This window comes from Heterodontus francisci, chromosome 11 (assembly GCF_036365525.1).
Source record: "Heterodontus francisci isolate sHetFra1 chromosome 11, sHetFra1.hap1, whole genome shotgun sequence".
Lineage (NCBI taxonomy): Eukaryota > Metazoa > Chordata > Chondrichthyes > Heterodontiformes > Heterodontidae > Heterodontus > Heterodontus francisci.
In genome coordinates, this window is record NC_090381.1 from 114771491 (window position 1) to 114786008 (window position 14518).

At 46.7% G+C, this 14518-nt stretch overlaps 1 protein-coding gene across 1 annotated transcript in view; it reads left to right on the plus strand.

The window, feature by feature from the left end:
- Window positions 1-14518, plus strand: part of LOC137375480 (solute carrier family 2, facilitated glucose transporter member 2-like) — a 113060-nt gene that overhangs the window by 5543 nt on the left and 92999 nt on the right. The window contains exons 2-3 of the mRNA XM_068042808.1: window positions 6490-6585; window positions 11898-12091. Of these exons, the coding sequence (XP_067898909.1) occupies window positions 6490-6585; window positions 11898-12091 (290 nt within the window). The remainder of the gene's footprint in view (window positions 1-6489; window positions 6586-11897; window positions 12092-14518) is intronic.

The window sequence follows — 14518 nt, forward strand, 5'->3', positions numbered from 1 at the left end:
GGGAACCTCCTACTGATTACCACCTACCGCCCTCCCTCAGCTGATGAGTCAGTATTCCTCCATGTTGAACACCACTTGGAGGAAGCACTGAGGGTGGCAAGGGCAAAAAATGTACTCTGGGTGGGGGACTTCAATGTCCATCACCAAGAGTGGCTTGGTAGCACCACTGCTGGCCGAGCACTAAAGGACATAGCTGCTAGACTGGGTCTGCGGCAGGTGGTGGGGGAACCAACAAGAGGGAAAAACATACTTGACCTTGTCCTCACCAATCTGCCTGCCGCAGATACTTCAGTCCATGACTGTATTGGTAGGAGTGACCACCACACAGTCCCTGTGGAGACAAAGTCCTGCCTTCACAATGAGAATACCGTCCATCGTGTTTTTTTATTTTTTATTTAGAGATACAGTACTGAAACAGGCCCTTCGGCCCACTGAGTCTGTACCGACCAACAACCACCCATTTATACTAACCCTGCAGTAATCCCATATTCCCTACCACCTACCTACACTAGGGGCAATTTTATAATGGCCAATTTACCTATCAACTTGCAAGTTGTGGGAGGAAACCGGAGCACCCGGCGGAAACCCACACGGTCACAGGGAGAACTTGCAAACTCCGCACAGACAGTACCCAGAATCAAACCCGGGTCCCTGGAGCTGTGAGGCTGCGGTGCTAACCACTGCGCCACCGTGCCGCCCACGTGTGGCACTATCACCGTGCTAAATGGGATAGATTTTGAACAGATCTAGCAATGCAAAACTGGGCATCCATGAGGCGCTGTGGGCCATCAGCAGCAGCAGAATTGTACTCAACCACCATCTGTAACTTCATGGCCTGGCATATCCCCCACTCTACCATGACCATCAAGCCAGGAGACCAACCCTGGTTCAATGAAGAGTGCAGGAGGGCATGCCAGGAGCAGCACCAGACATACCTCAAAATGAGGTGTCAACCTGGTGAAGCTACAATCCAGGACTACTTGCGTGCCAAACTGCGTAAGCAGCATGCGATAGACAGAGCTATGCAATCCCATAACAAACGGATCAGATCTAAGCTCTGCAGTCCTGCCACATCCAGTCATGAATGGTGGTGGACAATTAGACAACTAACTGGAGGAGGTGGCTCCTCAAATATCCCCATCCTCAATGATGGGGGAGCCCAGCACATCAGTGTAAAAGATAAGGCTGAAGCATTTGCAACAATCTTCAGCCAGAAGTGCCGAATTGATGATCCATCTTGGCCTCCTCCTGAAGTCCCCAGCATTACAGATGCCAGACTTCAGCCAATTCGATTCACTTCGCGTGATATCAAGAAACAACTGAAGGCACTGGATACTGCAAAGGCTGTGGGTCCTGACAATATTCCGGCAATAGTACTGAAGACCTGTGCTCCAGAAATTGCCGCACCCCTAACCAAGCTGTTCCAGTACAGCTACAACACTGGCATCTACCCGGCAAAGTGGAAAATTGCCCAGGTATGTCCTGTACACAAGTCCAACCCGGCCAATTTCCACCCCATCAGCCTACTGTCAATAATCAGTAAAGTGATGGAAGGTGTCATCAACAGTGCCATCAAGCAGCACTTGCTTAGCAATAACCTGCTCAGTGATGCTCAGTTTGGGTTCCGCCAGGGCCACTCAGCTCCTGACTTCATTGCAGCCTTGGTTCAAACATGGACAAAAGAGCTGAACTCAAGAGATGAGGTGAGAGTGACTGCTCTTGGCGTCAAGGCAGCATTTGACCGAGTATGGCATCAAGGAGCCCTAGCAAAACTGAGATCAATGGGAATCGGGGGAAAACTGTCCGCTGGTTGGAGTCATACCTAGTGCAAAGGACGATGGCTGTGGTTGTTGGAGGTCAATCATCTGAGCTCCAGGACATCACTGCAGGAGTTCCTCAGGGTAGTGTCCTCGGCCCAACCATCTTCAACTGCTTCATCAATGACCTTCCTTCAATCATAAGGTCAGAAGTGGGGATGTTCGCTGATGATTGCACACTGTTCAGCACCATTCGCGACTCCTCAAATACTGAAGCAGTCCGTGTAGAAATGCAGCAAGACCTGGACAATATCCAGGCTTGGGCTGATAAGTGGCAAGTAACATTTGCGCCACACAAATGCCAGAGAGAATCTAACCATCTCCCCTTGACATTCAATGGCATTTCCATCGCTGAATCCCCCACTATCAACATCCTAGGGGCTACCATTGACCAGAAACTGAACTCGAGTAGCCATATAAATACCGTAGCTACATGAGCAGGTCAGACACTAGGAATCCTGTGGCGAGTAACTCACCTCCTGACTCCCTAAAGCCTGTCCACCATCTACAAGGCACAAGTCAGGAGTGTGATGGAATACTCTCCACTTGCCTGGATGGGTGCAGCTCCAACAACACTCAAGAAGCTCAACACCATCCAGAACAAAGCAGCCCGCTTGATTGGCAAACCATCCACAAACATTCATTCCCTCCACCACCGACGCACAGTGGCAGCACTGTGCACCATCTACAAGATGCACTGCAGCAACGCTCCAAGGCTGCTTGGGCAGCACCTTCCAAACCCACGACCTTTACCACCTCGAAGGACAAGAGCAGCAGATGCAATGGAACATCACCACCTGCAAGTTCCCCTCCAAGTCACACACCATCCTGATTTGGAACTATATCGCCGTTCCTTCACTGTCACTGGGTCAAAATCCTGGAACTCCCTTCCTAACAGCACTGTGGGTGCACCGACCTCACACGGACTGCAGCGGTTCAAGAAGGCAGCTCACCACCACCTTCTCAAGGGCAATTAGGGATGGGCAATAAATGCTGGCATAGCCCAGTGACGCTCACATCCCATGAATGAATAAAGAAAAAGTGTCAGTATTTAAAGGGATTCTTGGGAGGGTGTCAGTATTTACTGGGAGCTCGTAGGAGTGTGTTGGTATTTACAGGGGATCCCTTGGAGTGAGTCAGTATTTGGAGTGGGTCCCTGGGAGTGTTTTTATTTACAGGGGATTCCTGGGAGTGTGTCAATATTTACAGGGTGTCACCGATAGTGTATCAGTATTTCGAGGATGTCCCCGGGAGTGTGTCTATTTCTACAGGGTGTCCCCGGGAGTGTGTCTGTATTTACAGGGATCAACGGGATTGTGTCTGTATTTAAAGGGGGTTCCTGGGAGTGTGTCAGACTGTGTCAATATTTACAGCTTGTCCCAGGAGTGTATCAGTTTTTGCAGGGGATATCTGGGGGAAGTCAGTAATTACAGGGGTCCCCAGGATTGGCTCAGTATTTACAGGGTGTCCTTGGGAATGTATCAGTACTTACAGGGGATCCCGAGAATTCTGTCTGTACTTACAGGAAATCCCTGGGATTCTGTCTGTATTTGCAGGAGGGTCCCTGGGTGTGTATCAGTACATACAGAGTCCTCAGGAGTGTTTTTGTAAACACAGGAGGTCCCAGGGAGTGTATCTATATTTACAGAGGGTCCCCGGGAGTGTATCAGTGTTTACAGGTGCTCCCTGGGAGTGTATCTGTATTTACAGGGGGTCCCTGGAAATATTTCTGTTTTTACAGGGGGTCCCCGGGAGTGTATCAGTGTTTACAGGGGATCCCTGGGAATGTTTCTGTATTTATAAGGGGTCTCCAGGAGTGTATCACTGTTTACAGGGGGTCCCCAGGAGTGTATCAGTGTTTACAGGGGATCCTGGGTGTGTTTCTGTATTTACAGGGGCCCCTGAGAGTTTATCTGTATTTATAGGGGGTCTCCGGGAGTGTATCAGTGCTTACAGGGGGTCCCTGAGTGTGTATCAGTGTTTACAGGGGGTCCCCAGGAGTGTTTCTGTATTTACAGGGGGTCTCCAGGAGTGTATCAGTGTTTACAGGGGGTCCCTGAGTGTGTATCAGTGTTTACAGGGGGTCCCCAGGAGTGTTTCTGTATTTACAGGGGGTCTCCGGGAGTGTATCAGTGTTTACAGGGGGTCCCTGAGTGTGTATCAGTGTTTACAGGGGGTCCCCAGGAGTGTTTCTGTATTTACAGGGGGTCTCCGGGAGTGTATCAGTGTTTACAGGGGGTCCCTGAGTGTGTATCAGTGATTACAGGGGGTCCCCAGGAGTGTTTCTGTATTTACAGGGGGTCTCCGGGAGTGTATCAGTGTTTACAGGGGGTCCCTGAGTGTGTATCAGTGTTTACAGGGGGTCCCCAGGAGTGTTTCTGTATTTACAGGGGGTCTCCGGGAGTGTATCAGTGTTTACAGGGGGTCCCTGAGTGTGTATCAGTGTTTACAGGGGGTCCCCAGGAGTGTTTCTGTATTTACAGGGGGTCTCCGGGAGTGTATCAGTGTTTACAGGGGGTCCCTGAGTGTGTATCAGTGTTTACAGGGGGTCCCTGAGTGTGTATCAATGTTTACAGGGGGTCCCCAGGAGTGTTTCTGTATTTACAGGGGGTCTCCGGGAGTGTATCAGTGTTTACAGGGGGTCCCTGAGTGTGTATCAGTGTTTACAGGGGGTCCCCAGGAGTGTTTCTGTATTTACAGGGGGTCTCCGGGCGTGTATCAGTGTTTACAGGGGGTCCCTGAGTGTGTATCAGTGTTTACAGGGGGTCCCCAGGAGTGTTTCTGTATTTACAGGGGGTCTCCGGGAGTGTATCAGTGTTTACAGGGGGTCTCTGAGTGTGTATCAGTATTTACAGGGGGTTCCCAGGAGTGTTTCTGTATTTACAGGGGTCCCCAATGTGAGTCAGTATTTTCAGGGGATCCATGGGACTGAGCCAGTGTTTGTAAAGTTTCTAATTTCTTTGTGAACTGCCCATGGTGTCAGTTATCCCAGATTGAAAGCTTTCAGTATACTCATTTATTTTGTACTTCTCCTATTTTTTGTTCCCCCGCACCAATCACCCCACCCCTCATCTCACCGAAGGTGCATGCACTGCTCATGTTCCTTGGTAAGAGGGTCAAGGTCTCACAGTGTTACTTTACCCAGACAGACAGCATTGGTGGGCAGTGGAACAGACCAAGCACCAATGTCACCACAGGCCCAACAGTGATTGAGGAGGGTGAGGGGGTTAGAAGGGGTCGTTTGTTTTCTTCCAAGCCCAGTGGTGGTGAATTGGCACCATCCACCATGGGGCGGCACAGTGGCGCAGTGGTTAGCACCGCAGCCTCACAGCTCCAGTGACCCGGGTTCAATTCTGGGTACTGCCTGTGTGGAGTTTGCAAGTTCTCCCTGTGTCTGCGTGGGTTTCCTCCGGGTGCTCCGGTTTCCTCCCACATGCCAAAGACTTGCTGGTTGATAGGTTAATTGGCCATTATAAATTGCCCCTAGTATCAGTGGGTGGTAGGGAAATATAGGGACAGGTGGGGATGTGGTAGGAATATGAAATTAGTGTAGGATTAGTATAAATGGGTGGTTGATGGTCGGCACGGACTCGGTGGGCCGAAGGGCCTGTTTCAGTGCTGTATCTCTAAAAAAAAATGTTACTTTGGGTGAGACACTACAGCTGGGCTTTTCTGAATGTTGAGCACTCTCCATTGCCCTGCTGATGTCAATGTGCTTATTTAAATATTAAAGCGAGTCAAGCTGGATTCTGTCAACATAAAATGGCACTCATTTCCTGTAATCAAACAACTGATTTGATCCATATCTGAAATATTTGAGCTCCCTGTTCAACTTGATTTGTAACAGCCACCATAGGAGGATGTTATAAGAATGTATTTGTGACTCATTAGGTAGGTTGATGTCATTCCTTAATAACACTTTAATAATGCCTCACTACAACAGCAACTTGCATTTATATAACAACACAGTTACATGCCCCAAGGCACTTACTATTAACTATTCAGGTCTGTTGTTGCATTGAGAAAAGAAGCACATGGCAAGATCCCATAAATGGTCATGAGGCACAGAGCCAGTTAAAACTGTCTTTGGTATATTGCCTGAGGGAGGAATGTTGGTTAGGACACTGGGAAATTAACGTTTAGTCCAAAGGAGCTTTCTTCAATAGCTCAGTGCCCTCTCAGCACAGTGCCAAGGAGTCAGCCGAGATTATTGGTTTAACAGACTTGGCACTACTGGTAGTGAGACTCAGCCACCGAGGGCACATGTTGGAAATTAAGGGAGTAACTGGGCTTTACTGACAATTCACAGTGATGTGGGAGCAGATTTCAGTAGGTGAGGCTCTCAATCCCCCCACCCTCTCCTAGCCCTTATCCCCCTCCTCTTCCCTCCCTACCCCATCCCCCTCTCCTTCACCTCTTGTCTCCTCATCTCCTGTCCCTGCCCCTCCCTGTTTTCTTCCGCTTGTCCCTCTCATTTATCATCTCCCCTCCCATCCCAATCTCACCCCTCATTCCTCCCCTCTGCTCACAATCCCTCCCCTCATTCCTCATCTCCCTTCCTATTCCCTCCCCCTCCCTCCTGTAAAAGTGTTTAAGGTAATTAGCATGTTGGTGACTGTTTCTCAGGACCAGGTGGGTCTCTGATTTGCCATCTTCTGCTATCCTCTTTCAGGAGCTGACGGGGGTGCTCCTTCTCTCTGTCTTCACATCAGCGCTCGGCTCATTACAATTTGGTTATGGGATTGGAGTTATCAACGCACCCCAGGAGGTAAGACATCACATCATCACTTCAACCCATTGTAGGTAATGGCTATAATAAAAGCGAAATACTGCAGATGCTGGAAATCTGAAATAAAAACAGAAAGTGCTGGAAATACTCAGCAGGTCTGGCAGCATCTGTGGAGAGAGAAACAGAGTTAACGTTTCAGGTCTGTGACCTTTCATCAGAATGAAAGGTAATGGCTGCCTTACCCTGTCCCCCATAGCCTACACATAAATGTCCTATAAAAACCAAGTCTTGCATTTCTGTAGCAGGTTTCACAACCTGAGGATGTCCCAAAGTGCTTTACGGCCAATTAAGTGCATTCACTGCTGTAGTAAAGGAAAAGTGGCAGCCAATATACACACAGCAAGATCCCACAAACAACAATGAGAAAATGACCAGATAATCTGTATTTTTAACTAATGTTTGTTGAGGGATAAATATTGTCCAGGATACCAACAACAACCATTTTCATTTGTAACACCACATTTTAACATAGTAAAATGTTCCAAGACACTTTACAAAAGCATAATCAAACAAAATTTGACACTGAGCCACATAAGGACATAATAGGAGATATAAACAAAAACTTGGTCAAAGAGCCAGGTTTTAAGGAGCATGCTGAAGGAGGAGAGGTAGAGAGGTGGAGAGATTTAGGGAGGGAATTCCAGAGCTTAGGACTCAGAGCAGAAGGCACGGCTGCCAACGGTGAGTTGAAGAAAATCAGGAATGCTCAAGAGGCCAGAGTTACAGAAGCACAGAGATCTCGGAGGATGGTGGCACTTTCCAAACCCGCGATCTCTACCACCTAGAAGAACAAGGGCAGAAGATGTATGGGAATACCACCATCTGCAGGTTCCCCTCCAAGTCACACACCATCCTGACATTGAACTATATCGTCGTTCCTTTACTGTCACTGGGTCAAAATCCTGGAACTCCCTTCCTGACAGCACTGTGCGTGTACCTAACCTACATGGACTGTAGAGGTTCGAGAAGGCGACTCACCACCACCTTCTCAAGGGCAATTAGGGATGGGCAATAAATGCTGGCCTTGCCAGTGATGCCCACATCCCATGACTGAATTTTTAAAAAAACAAGGAACATAGGAAAAGGAAGAAACTATTCAACCTCTTCACTCCCTGTGTCAGCTGCAGCTTAGTGGGTAGCACTATTGCCCGTACACCAGAGGGTTGTTGGGTTAAGCTGCAGTCCAGAGATTTAAGCACAAATTCCAGGCCAATATGTCAGTGAAGTACTGAGGGAGTGCTGCATTGTTGAAGGTGCCTTTTTTCAGGTGAAATGTTAAACCAAAGCACTGCCTGTTCTCTCAGCTGAATGTAAATGATCCCAGGGCACACTTTTGATGAAGGTCAGATGAGTTCCTGCCGGTGTCCTGGCTAATATTTATCCCTCCAGCTACAATTTTTAAGCAGTTTATTTGGTCGTTATCCAACTGCTGCATAACTGAGCATAGAAACATAGAAAATAGGAACAGGAGTAGGCCAGTTGGCCCTTTGAGACTGCTCCGCCATTCATTACAATCATGGCTGATCATCCAACTCAGTAACCTGTTCCCGCTTTCCCCCCATATCCTTTGACCCCTTTTGCCTCAAGAGCTCTATCTAACTCCTTCTTGAAAACATACAAAGTTTGGGCCTCAACTGCTTTCTGTGGTAGTGAATTCCATAGGCTCACCACTCTCTGGGTGAAGAAATGTCTCCTCATCTCAGTCCTGAAAGGTTTACCTCGTATCCTTAGACTATGACCCCTGGTTCTGGACTCCCCCACCATCGGGAACATCCTTCCTGCATCTACCCTGTGAAGTCCTATTAGAATTTTATAGGTTTCTATGAGATCCCCCCTCACTCTTCTGAACTCCAGCGAATATAATCCTAACTGACTCAACCTCTCCTCATCTGTTGGTCGCGCCATCCCAGGAATCAGTCTGGTAAACCTTCGCTGCACTCCCTCTATAGCAAGAATGTCCTTCCTCAAATAAGAAGACCAAAACTGCCCACAATATTCCAGGTGTGGCCTCACGAAGGCCCTGTATAATTGCAGCAAGACATCCCTGCTCCTGTACTCGAATCCTTTCTCTATGAAGGCCAACATACTATTTGCCCTTTTTAACGCCTGTTGCAGCTGCATGCTTACCTTCAGCGACTGGTGTATGAAAACACCCAGTTCTCGTTGCATATTCCCCTCTCTCACTTCATAGCTGTTCAAATAATAATCTGCCTTCCTGTTTTTGCTAACCTCACATTTATCCACATTATACTGCATCTGCCATGCATTTGCCCATTCACTCAACTTGTCCAGATCACCCTGAAGCCTCTCTGCATCCTCCTCACAACTCACCCTCCCACCCAGTTTTGTGTCATCTGCAAATTTGGAGATATTACATTTAGTTCCCTCATCGAAATCATTAATATATATTGTGAATAACTGGGGTCCTAGCACCGATCCCTGCGGTACCCCACTAGTCACTGCCTGCCATTCGGAAAAAGACCCATTTATTCTTATGCTTTGTTTCCTGTCTGCCAACCAATTTTCTATCCGTCGCAATACACTACCCCCAATCCCATGCGCTATAATTTTACACGTTAATCTCTTATGTGGGACTTTGTTGAAAGCCTTCTGAAAGTCCAAATAAACCACATCCACTGGCTCCTTCTCATCAACTCTACTAGTTACATCCTCGAAGAATTCTAGTAGATTTGTCAAGCATGATTTCCCTTTCGTAAATCCATGCTGACTCTGCCCGATTCTACCACTGTTCTCTAAGTGCTCTGCTATAAAATCTTTGATAATGGACTCTAGAATTTTCCCCACTACCGACGTCAGGTTGACTGGTCTGTAATTCCGTTTTCTCTCTACCTCCCTTTTTAAATAGTGGGGTTACATTAGCTACCCTCCAATCTGTAGGAACTGTTCCAGAGTCTATAGAATCTTGAAAGATGACCACCAATGCATCCAGTATTTCTAGGGCCACTTCCTTAAGTACTCTGGGATGTCGATTATCAGGCCCTGGGGATTTATTGGCCATCAATTTCTCCAACACTATTTCTCTACTAATACTGATTTCCTTCAGTTCCTCCCTCTCACTAAACCCCATGTTCCCCAACATTTCTGGTATGATATTTGTGTCCTCCTTTGTGATGACAGAACCAAAGTATACATTTAGTTGGTCAACCATTTCTTTGTTCCCCATAATAAATTCCCCTGTTTCTGACTGTAAGGGAACTACATTTGTCTTCTCCAATCTTTTTCTCTTCAAATACCTATAGAAACTTTTACAGTCAGTTTTTATGTTCCCGGCAAGCTTACTCTAGTACTCTATTTTCCCCTTCTTAATCAATCCCTTGGTCCTTCTAAACTGCTCCCAATTCTCAGATCTGTTGTTTTTTCTGGCGAACCTTCCTTGGATCTAATACTATCTCTAATTTCCCTTGGAAGCCATGGTTTGGCGACCTTTCCCATTTTACTTTTGCACCAGCATAAATTGGCTGCATTTCCTGCAATTCTACAATGTCTACACTTTTAAAAAAATAACTTTATTGGCTTTGGGACATGCTGAGGGTGTGAAAGGCACTATAGAAATGCAAGTTCTTTCTTTATGTTCGCCTATAGGTTTTTACAAACCACAATGAAAGTTTCAGCTGGCCATTAGAAGGGATAATCGTTGCTTTCAAAGCAATAGATCACCCAAGAGATGGAAGTGTTGGAGCCACTTATGTGTGTCATTGTGGTGGTTGGTATCGTATCCCCTTCAGTGAATCACACTCACCCATTCCTGGTCTGGGCCTGTTCTCCTGAATATTGTGGGTTCTCCAATGCTGCTCAGCTCTTCTTGGTTTCAGATCACTTGGTCTAACGATCCCAAATGCCTGTTCCCTCGTTTAAGGTCCCAGTCTCCCATTTCCCTCTTTGAGCCTCCCAGGCAATTCCCCTCTCAGGCACTCGGTCCCCCACGCCCCTTTCTCAATCTCCTGATCTGCCACTCTGCTCTCTCAATCTCCTGATTCCTCACTCCATTCTCCCAATCTCCTGATCTGCCACTCTGCTCTCTCAATCTCCTGATTCCTCACTCCATTCTCCCAATCGCCTGATCTGCCACTCTGCTCTCTCAGCCTCCTGATCCCTCACTCCCCTCACTCAATCTCCAGATCCCTCACTCCCCTCTCTCAGCCTCTTGATCCCCATTTGGCACTCTGAAACTCCTAATCCCCCACTTCCCTCTCTCAGCCTCCTAATCCCCTTTTTTAATTTATTCATTCATGGTATGTGGGCATCGCTGACTAGGCCAGCATTTGCTGCCCATCCCTAATTGCCCTAGCGAAGGTGGTGTTGAGCTGGCTTCTTGAACCGCTGCAGTCCTTGGGGTGTAGGTACACCCACAGTTAGGAAGGGAGTTCCAGGATTTTGACCTGGCGACAGTAAAGGAACAGTGATATATTTCCAAGTCAGGATGGTGTGCGACTTGGAGGGGATCTTGCAGGTGGTGGTGTTCCCATGCATCTGCTGCCCTTGGCCTTCTAGGTGGTAGAGGTTGTGGGTTTGGAAGGTGCTGTCGAAGGAGTCTTGATGAGTTGCTGCAGTGCATCCTGTAGATAGTATACACTGCTGCCACTGTGCGTCAGTGGTGGAGGGAGTGAATATTGAAGGTGGTAAATGGGGTGCCAATCAAATGGGCTGCTTTGTCCTGGATGGTGTCGAGCTTCCTGAGTGTTGTTGGAGCTGCACCCATGCAGGCAAGTGGAGAGTATTCCATTACACTCCTGACTTGTGCCTTGTAGATGGTGGACAGGCTTTGGGGAGACGCGAGGTGAGTTACCCACCGCAGAATTCCCGGCCTCTAACCTGTTCTTGTCGCCACAGCATTTATTTGGTTGGTCCAGTTCAGTTTCTGGTCAATGGTGAGCCCAGGATGTTTATAGTGGAGGATTCAGTGATTGTAATGCCATTGAACATCAACGGGAGATGGTTCAATTCTCTGTTGTTTGAGAATGCTGGAAATACTCAGCAGGATTGGCAGCATCTGTGGAGAGAGAAATAGAGTTAACGTTTCAGGTCAGTGACCTTTCATCAGAACTGGGAAATCTTAGAAATGTGGCAAGTGCAGAGGCAGGGAAATGGGGGGAGAGGAGAAAGAACAAAAGGAAAGATCTGTGATAGGGTGGAAGACAAGAGAGATTAAATGACAAAGGGATAATGGTGCAAACCAAAATGAGATGGTAATAGGATAAATTTTAAAAATGGCTCTAAAAGAGGTATAAATGGAAAAAGTAGAATCAATGTGGCTTTCTCATTCGATCCAGGTAATCGAGATGCATTATGCTCGTATCTTCAATATTGCCCAGAGCGAGACAATGGCTGGAAATATCACAGAAGCAACCAATCCACTCAAATATCGCAGCGTCATCGTTTACTGGACTCTATCAGTCTCCATCTTCTGCATTGGGGGAATGTTCTCGTCATTCTTTGTTGGATATCTAGCAGACAAGCTGGGCAGGTATGGAATTAGATCGTCACCATTGCACAGAGCTGGAAAGGCAGAGAAGAAGATCAGGCCAACTTTGACCTGAGCAGGACCAGCTTACACCAACTATAACTTTTACCCTCTTTTCTGAATTACCCATGACTACTCCCACAGAGATGGCACCACTCAAACCAATGTAGTATATTTCAATATTGATGCTCGAAATAGCCTTAGCACAGCTGAGCAAGGGAGGAGGTGAAATATTTACCTAGGTTCCTCCTCCTCATTGCTGAGCCTTGCTGGAAAGCAAGCAAGTCAAAATTCAAAGATCGGGTTTGGTGTGATGTTTCTGTGTTGAATGGCCAACACTCATTACCTTGGTTACTCTGAAGAATGGGATGTATACAGAGATTAAAGGGAAAATTTGAATCAGAACACAGAGGTGTGGATGAAAGGTGAAATGTTATAAACATTTCCATTTGTTTTAAATATTTCTCATCACATCAGGTAATAAACTGAAGAAACTGTCTCGGCCAGCAATTACCAGTGTAAAATGGGGTATTGTGGAGATCAACAAATGCCCTTACAGAATTGTGCGGCACTAATGTTAGATCTCAAGTGCAAATGCCCAACCCTCTCCCTTACTAAAGCTGCCTCCAATAGTTTGGTTCATTCAGTTAGATTAAGGTGTCAGCTGTGGTTTGGTGGGCAGCACTCTTACATCTGAGTTAATAGGTTGTGGGTTCAAATCCCTCTCCAGAGATTAGATTACCTAAACTAGCTTGGTGTGCCCAGTACCAGTACTGAAGGGTTCTGCACTGTTAGAGGTGCTGCGTTTTGGGTGAGATGTTAAACCATCTGCCCTCTTTGGTGGATGTAAAAGATCCCATGGAACCAGTTCTGATCTCCTCTCCAATATTTATTCTCAACCAACATCGTTAAATAAAACACAGAAAAAGAAAAAATTGCAGAGTTGTGGGGAAAAAGCAGGAGCTGGAAAGGATTGGATAGCTCTTTCAAAGAACTAACACAGCCACAATGGGCTGAATGGCCTCCTTCTGTGTTTTATAATACTGTCATTTGTTTCATGGATGTTTCTCGGAGCTTGTTATGTGAAACTTGCATGTTTTGTTTCCTACATTACAACAGTGACTATACTTCAAATAGTCTTCATTAGTTACGAAACACGTTGGGACGAACTGCATTGTGAAAGGTGCTATATAAATGCAAGTGCCTTCCTTCAAAAGCATTTTTCTTCAGCATCTCTTAACTCTCTAAATCTGATGAATACTGCTCCAAAATCTGGGGAGACTCCATTATCTTTCTCTGAAAAAACCTGAGCTGACAAGAAGGAAGAATCTTGTTATCTAACAGCCAATTCCCCTCTCCTCCCCAAACTCTCATATTGGGAATTTCCTCAGGGATTCTTCTGATTGGCCACAGTAACTTCAGCAGAAGATTGGCAGAAAATCCACACGCGCGTCTAACCAAGGGTTCCGAGAATCCTTTGACGATCAGGAGAGACCCAAGAAAATTCCCAGTGTATCTCTGTCAATCTTTCTTTCTCTGTTGTATTGGCACTAGAGTGGCCAACACTGGTCAGAACATCTCACTCATGTTCCTCCCGAGATGGAATAGAACATTCTAGTCTCTCCCTGCTCTCGGTATTCTAATAATAATGACATTGAGATTGCGAGTAATTTTTTCCAAGGCCCCTATTACAGTGGGGCTTCCTCTGTCTTCCCTATTTCCCACAATCTATGGGCCATTACATTCAAAACTTAGTGTCTACTCACAGCTAATTCTTGTTTAACTTGTTTTATCACGTTTTCTTTTCTAACCTTTGGTTCTTCTCCTTCGAGCAAAGATTTAATAGAGGTGTTCAAAATCATGAGGGGTTTTGATGGAGTCAATAAGGAGAAACTGTTTGCAGTGGTAAGAGGTTTTCGCTGGGTCAGAGAAGACTGAGGGGTGACCTGATCGAGGTGTACAAGATTATGAGGGGCATGGACAGGGTGGATAGGGAGCAGCTGTTCCCCTTAGTTGAAGGGTCAGTTACGAGGGGACACAAGTTTAAGGTGCGGGGCGGGAGGTTTAAAGGGGATTTGAGGAAGAACTTTTTTACCCAGAGGGTGATGACAGTCTGGAGTGCCCTGCCTGGGAGGGTGGTAGAGGCGGGTTGCCTCACATCCTTTAAAAAGTACCTGGATGAGCACTTGGCACGTCATAACATTCAAGGCTATGGGCCAAGTGCTGGCAAATGGGTTTAGGTAGACAGGACAGGTGTCTTTAATGAATCGGTGCAGACTTGATGGGCCGAAGGGCCTCTTCTGCACTGTATTATTCTGTCATTCTGTGATTCTGTGAGAGGGTCAGTAACCAGAGGACACAGATTTAAGATAACTGGCAAAAAAAAGCCAGAGGGGAAAATGAGGAGAATGTTTTTACTCAGTGAGTTGT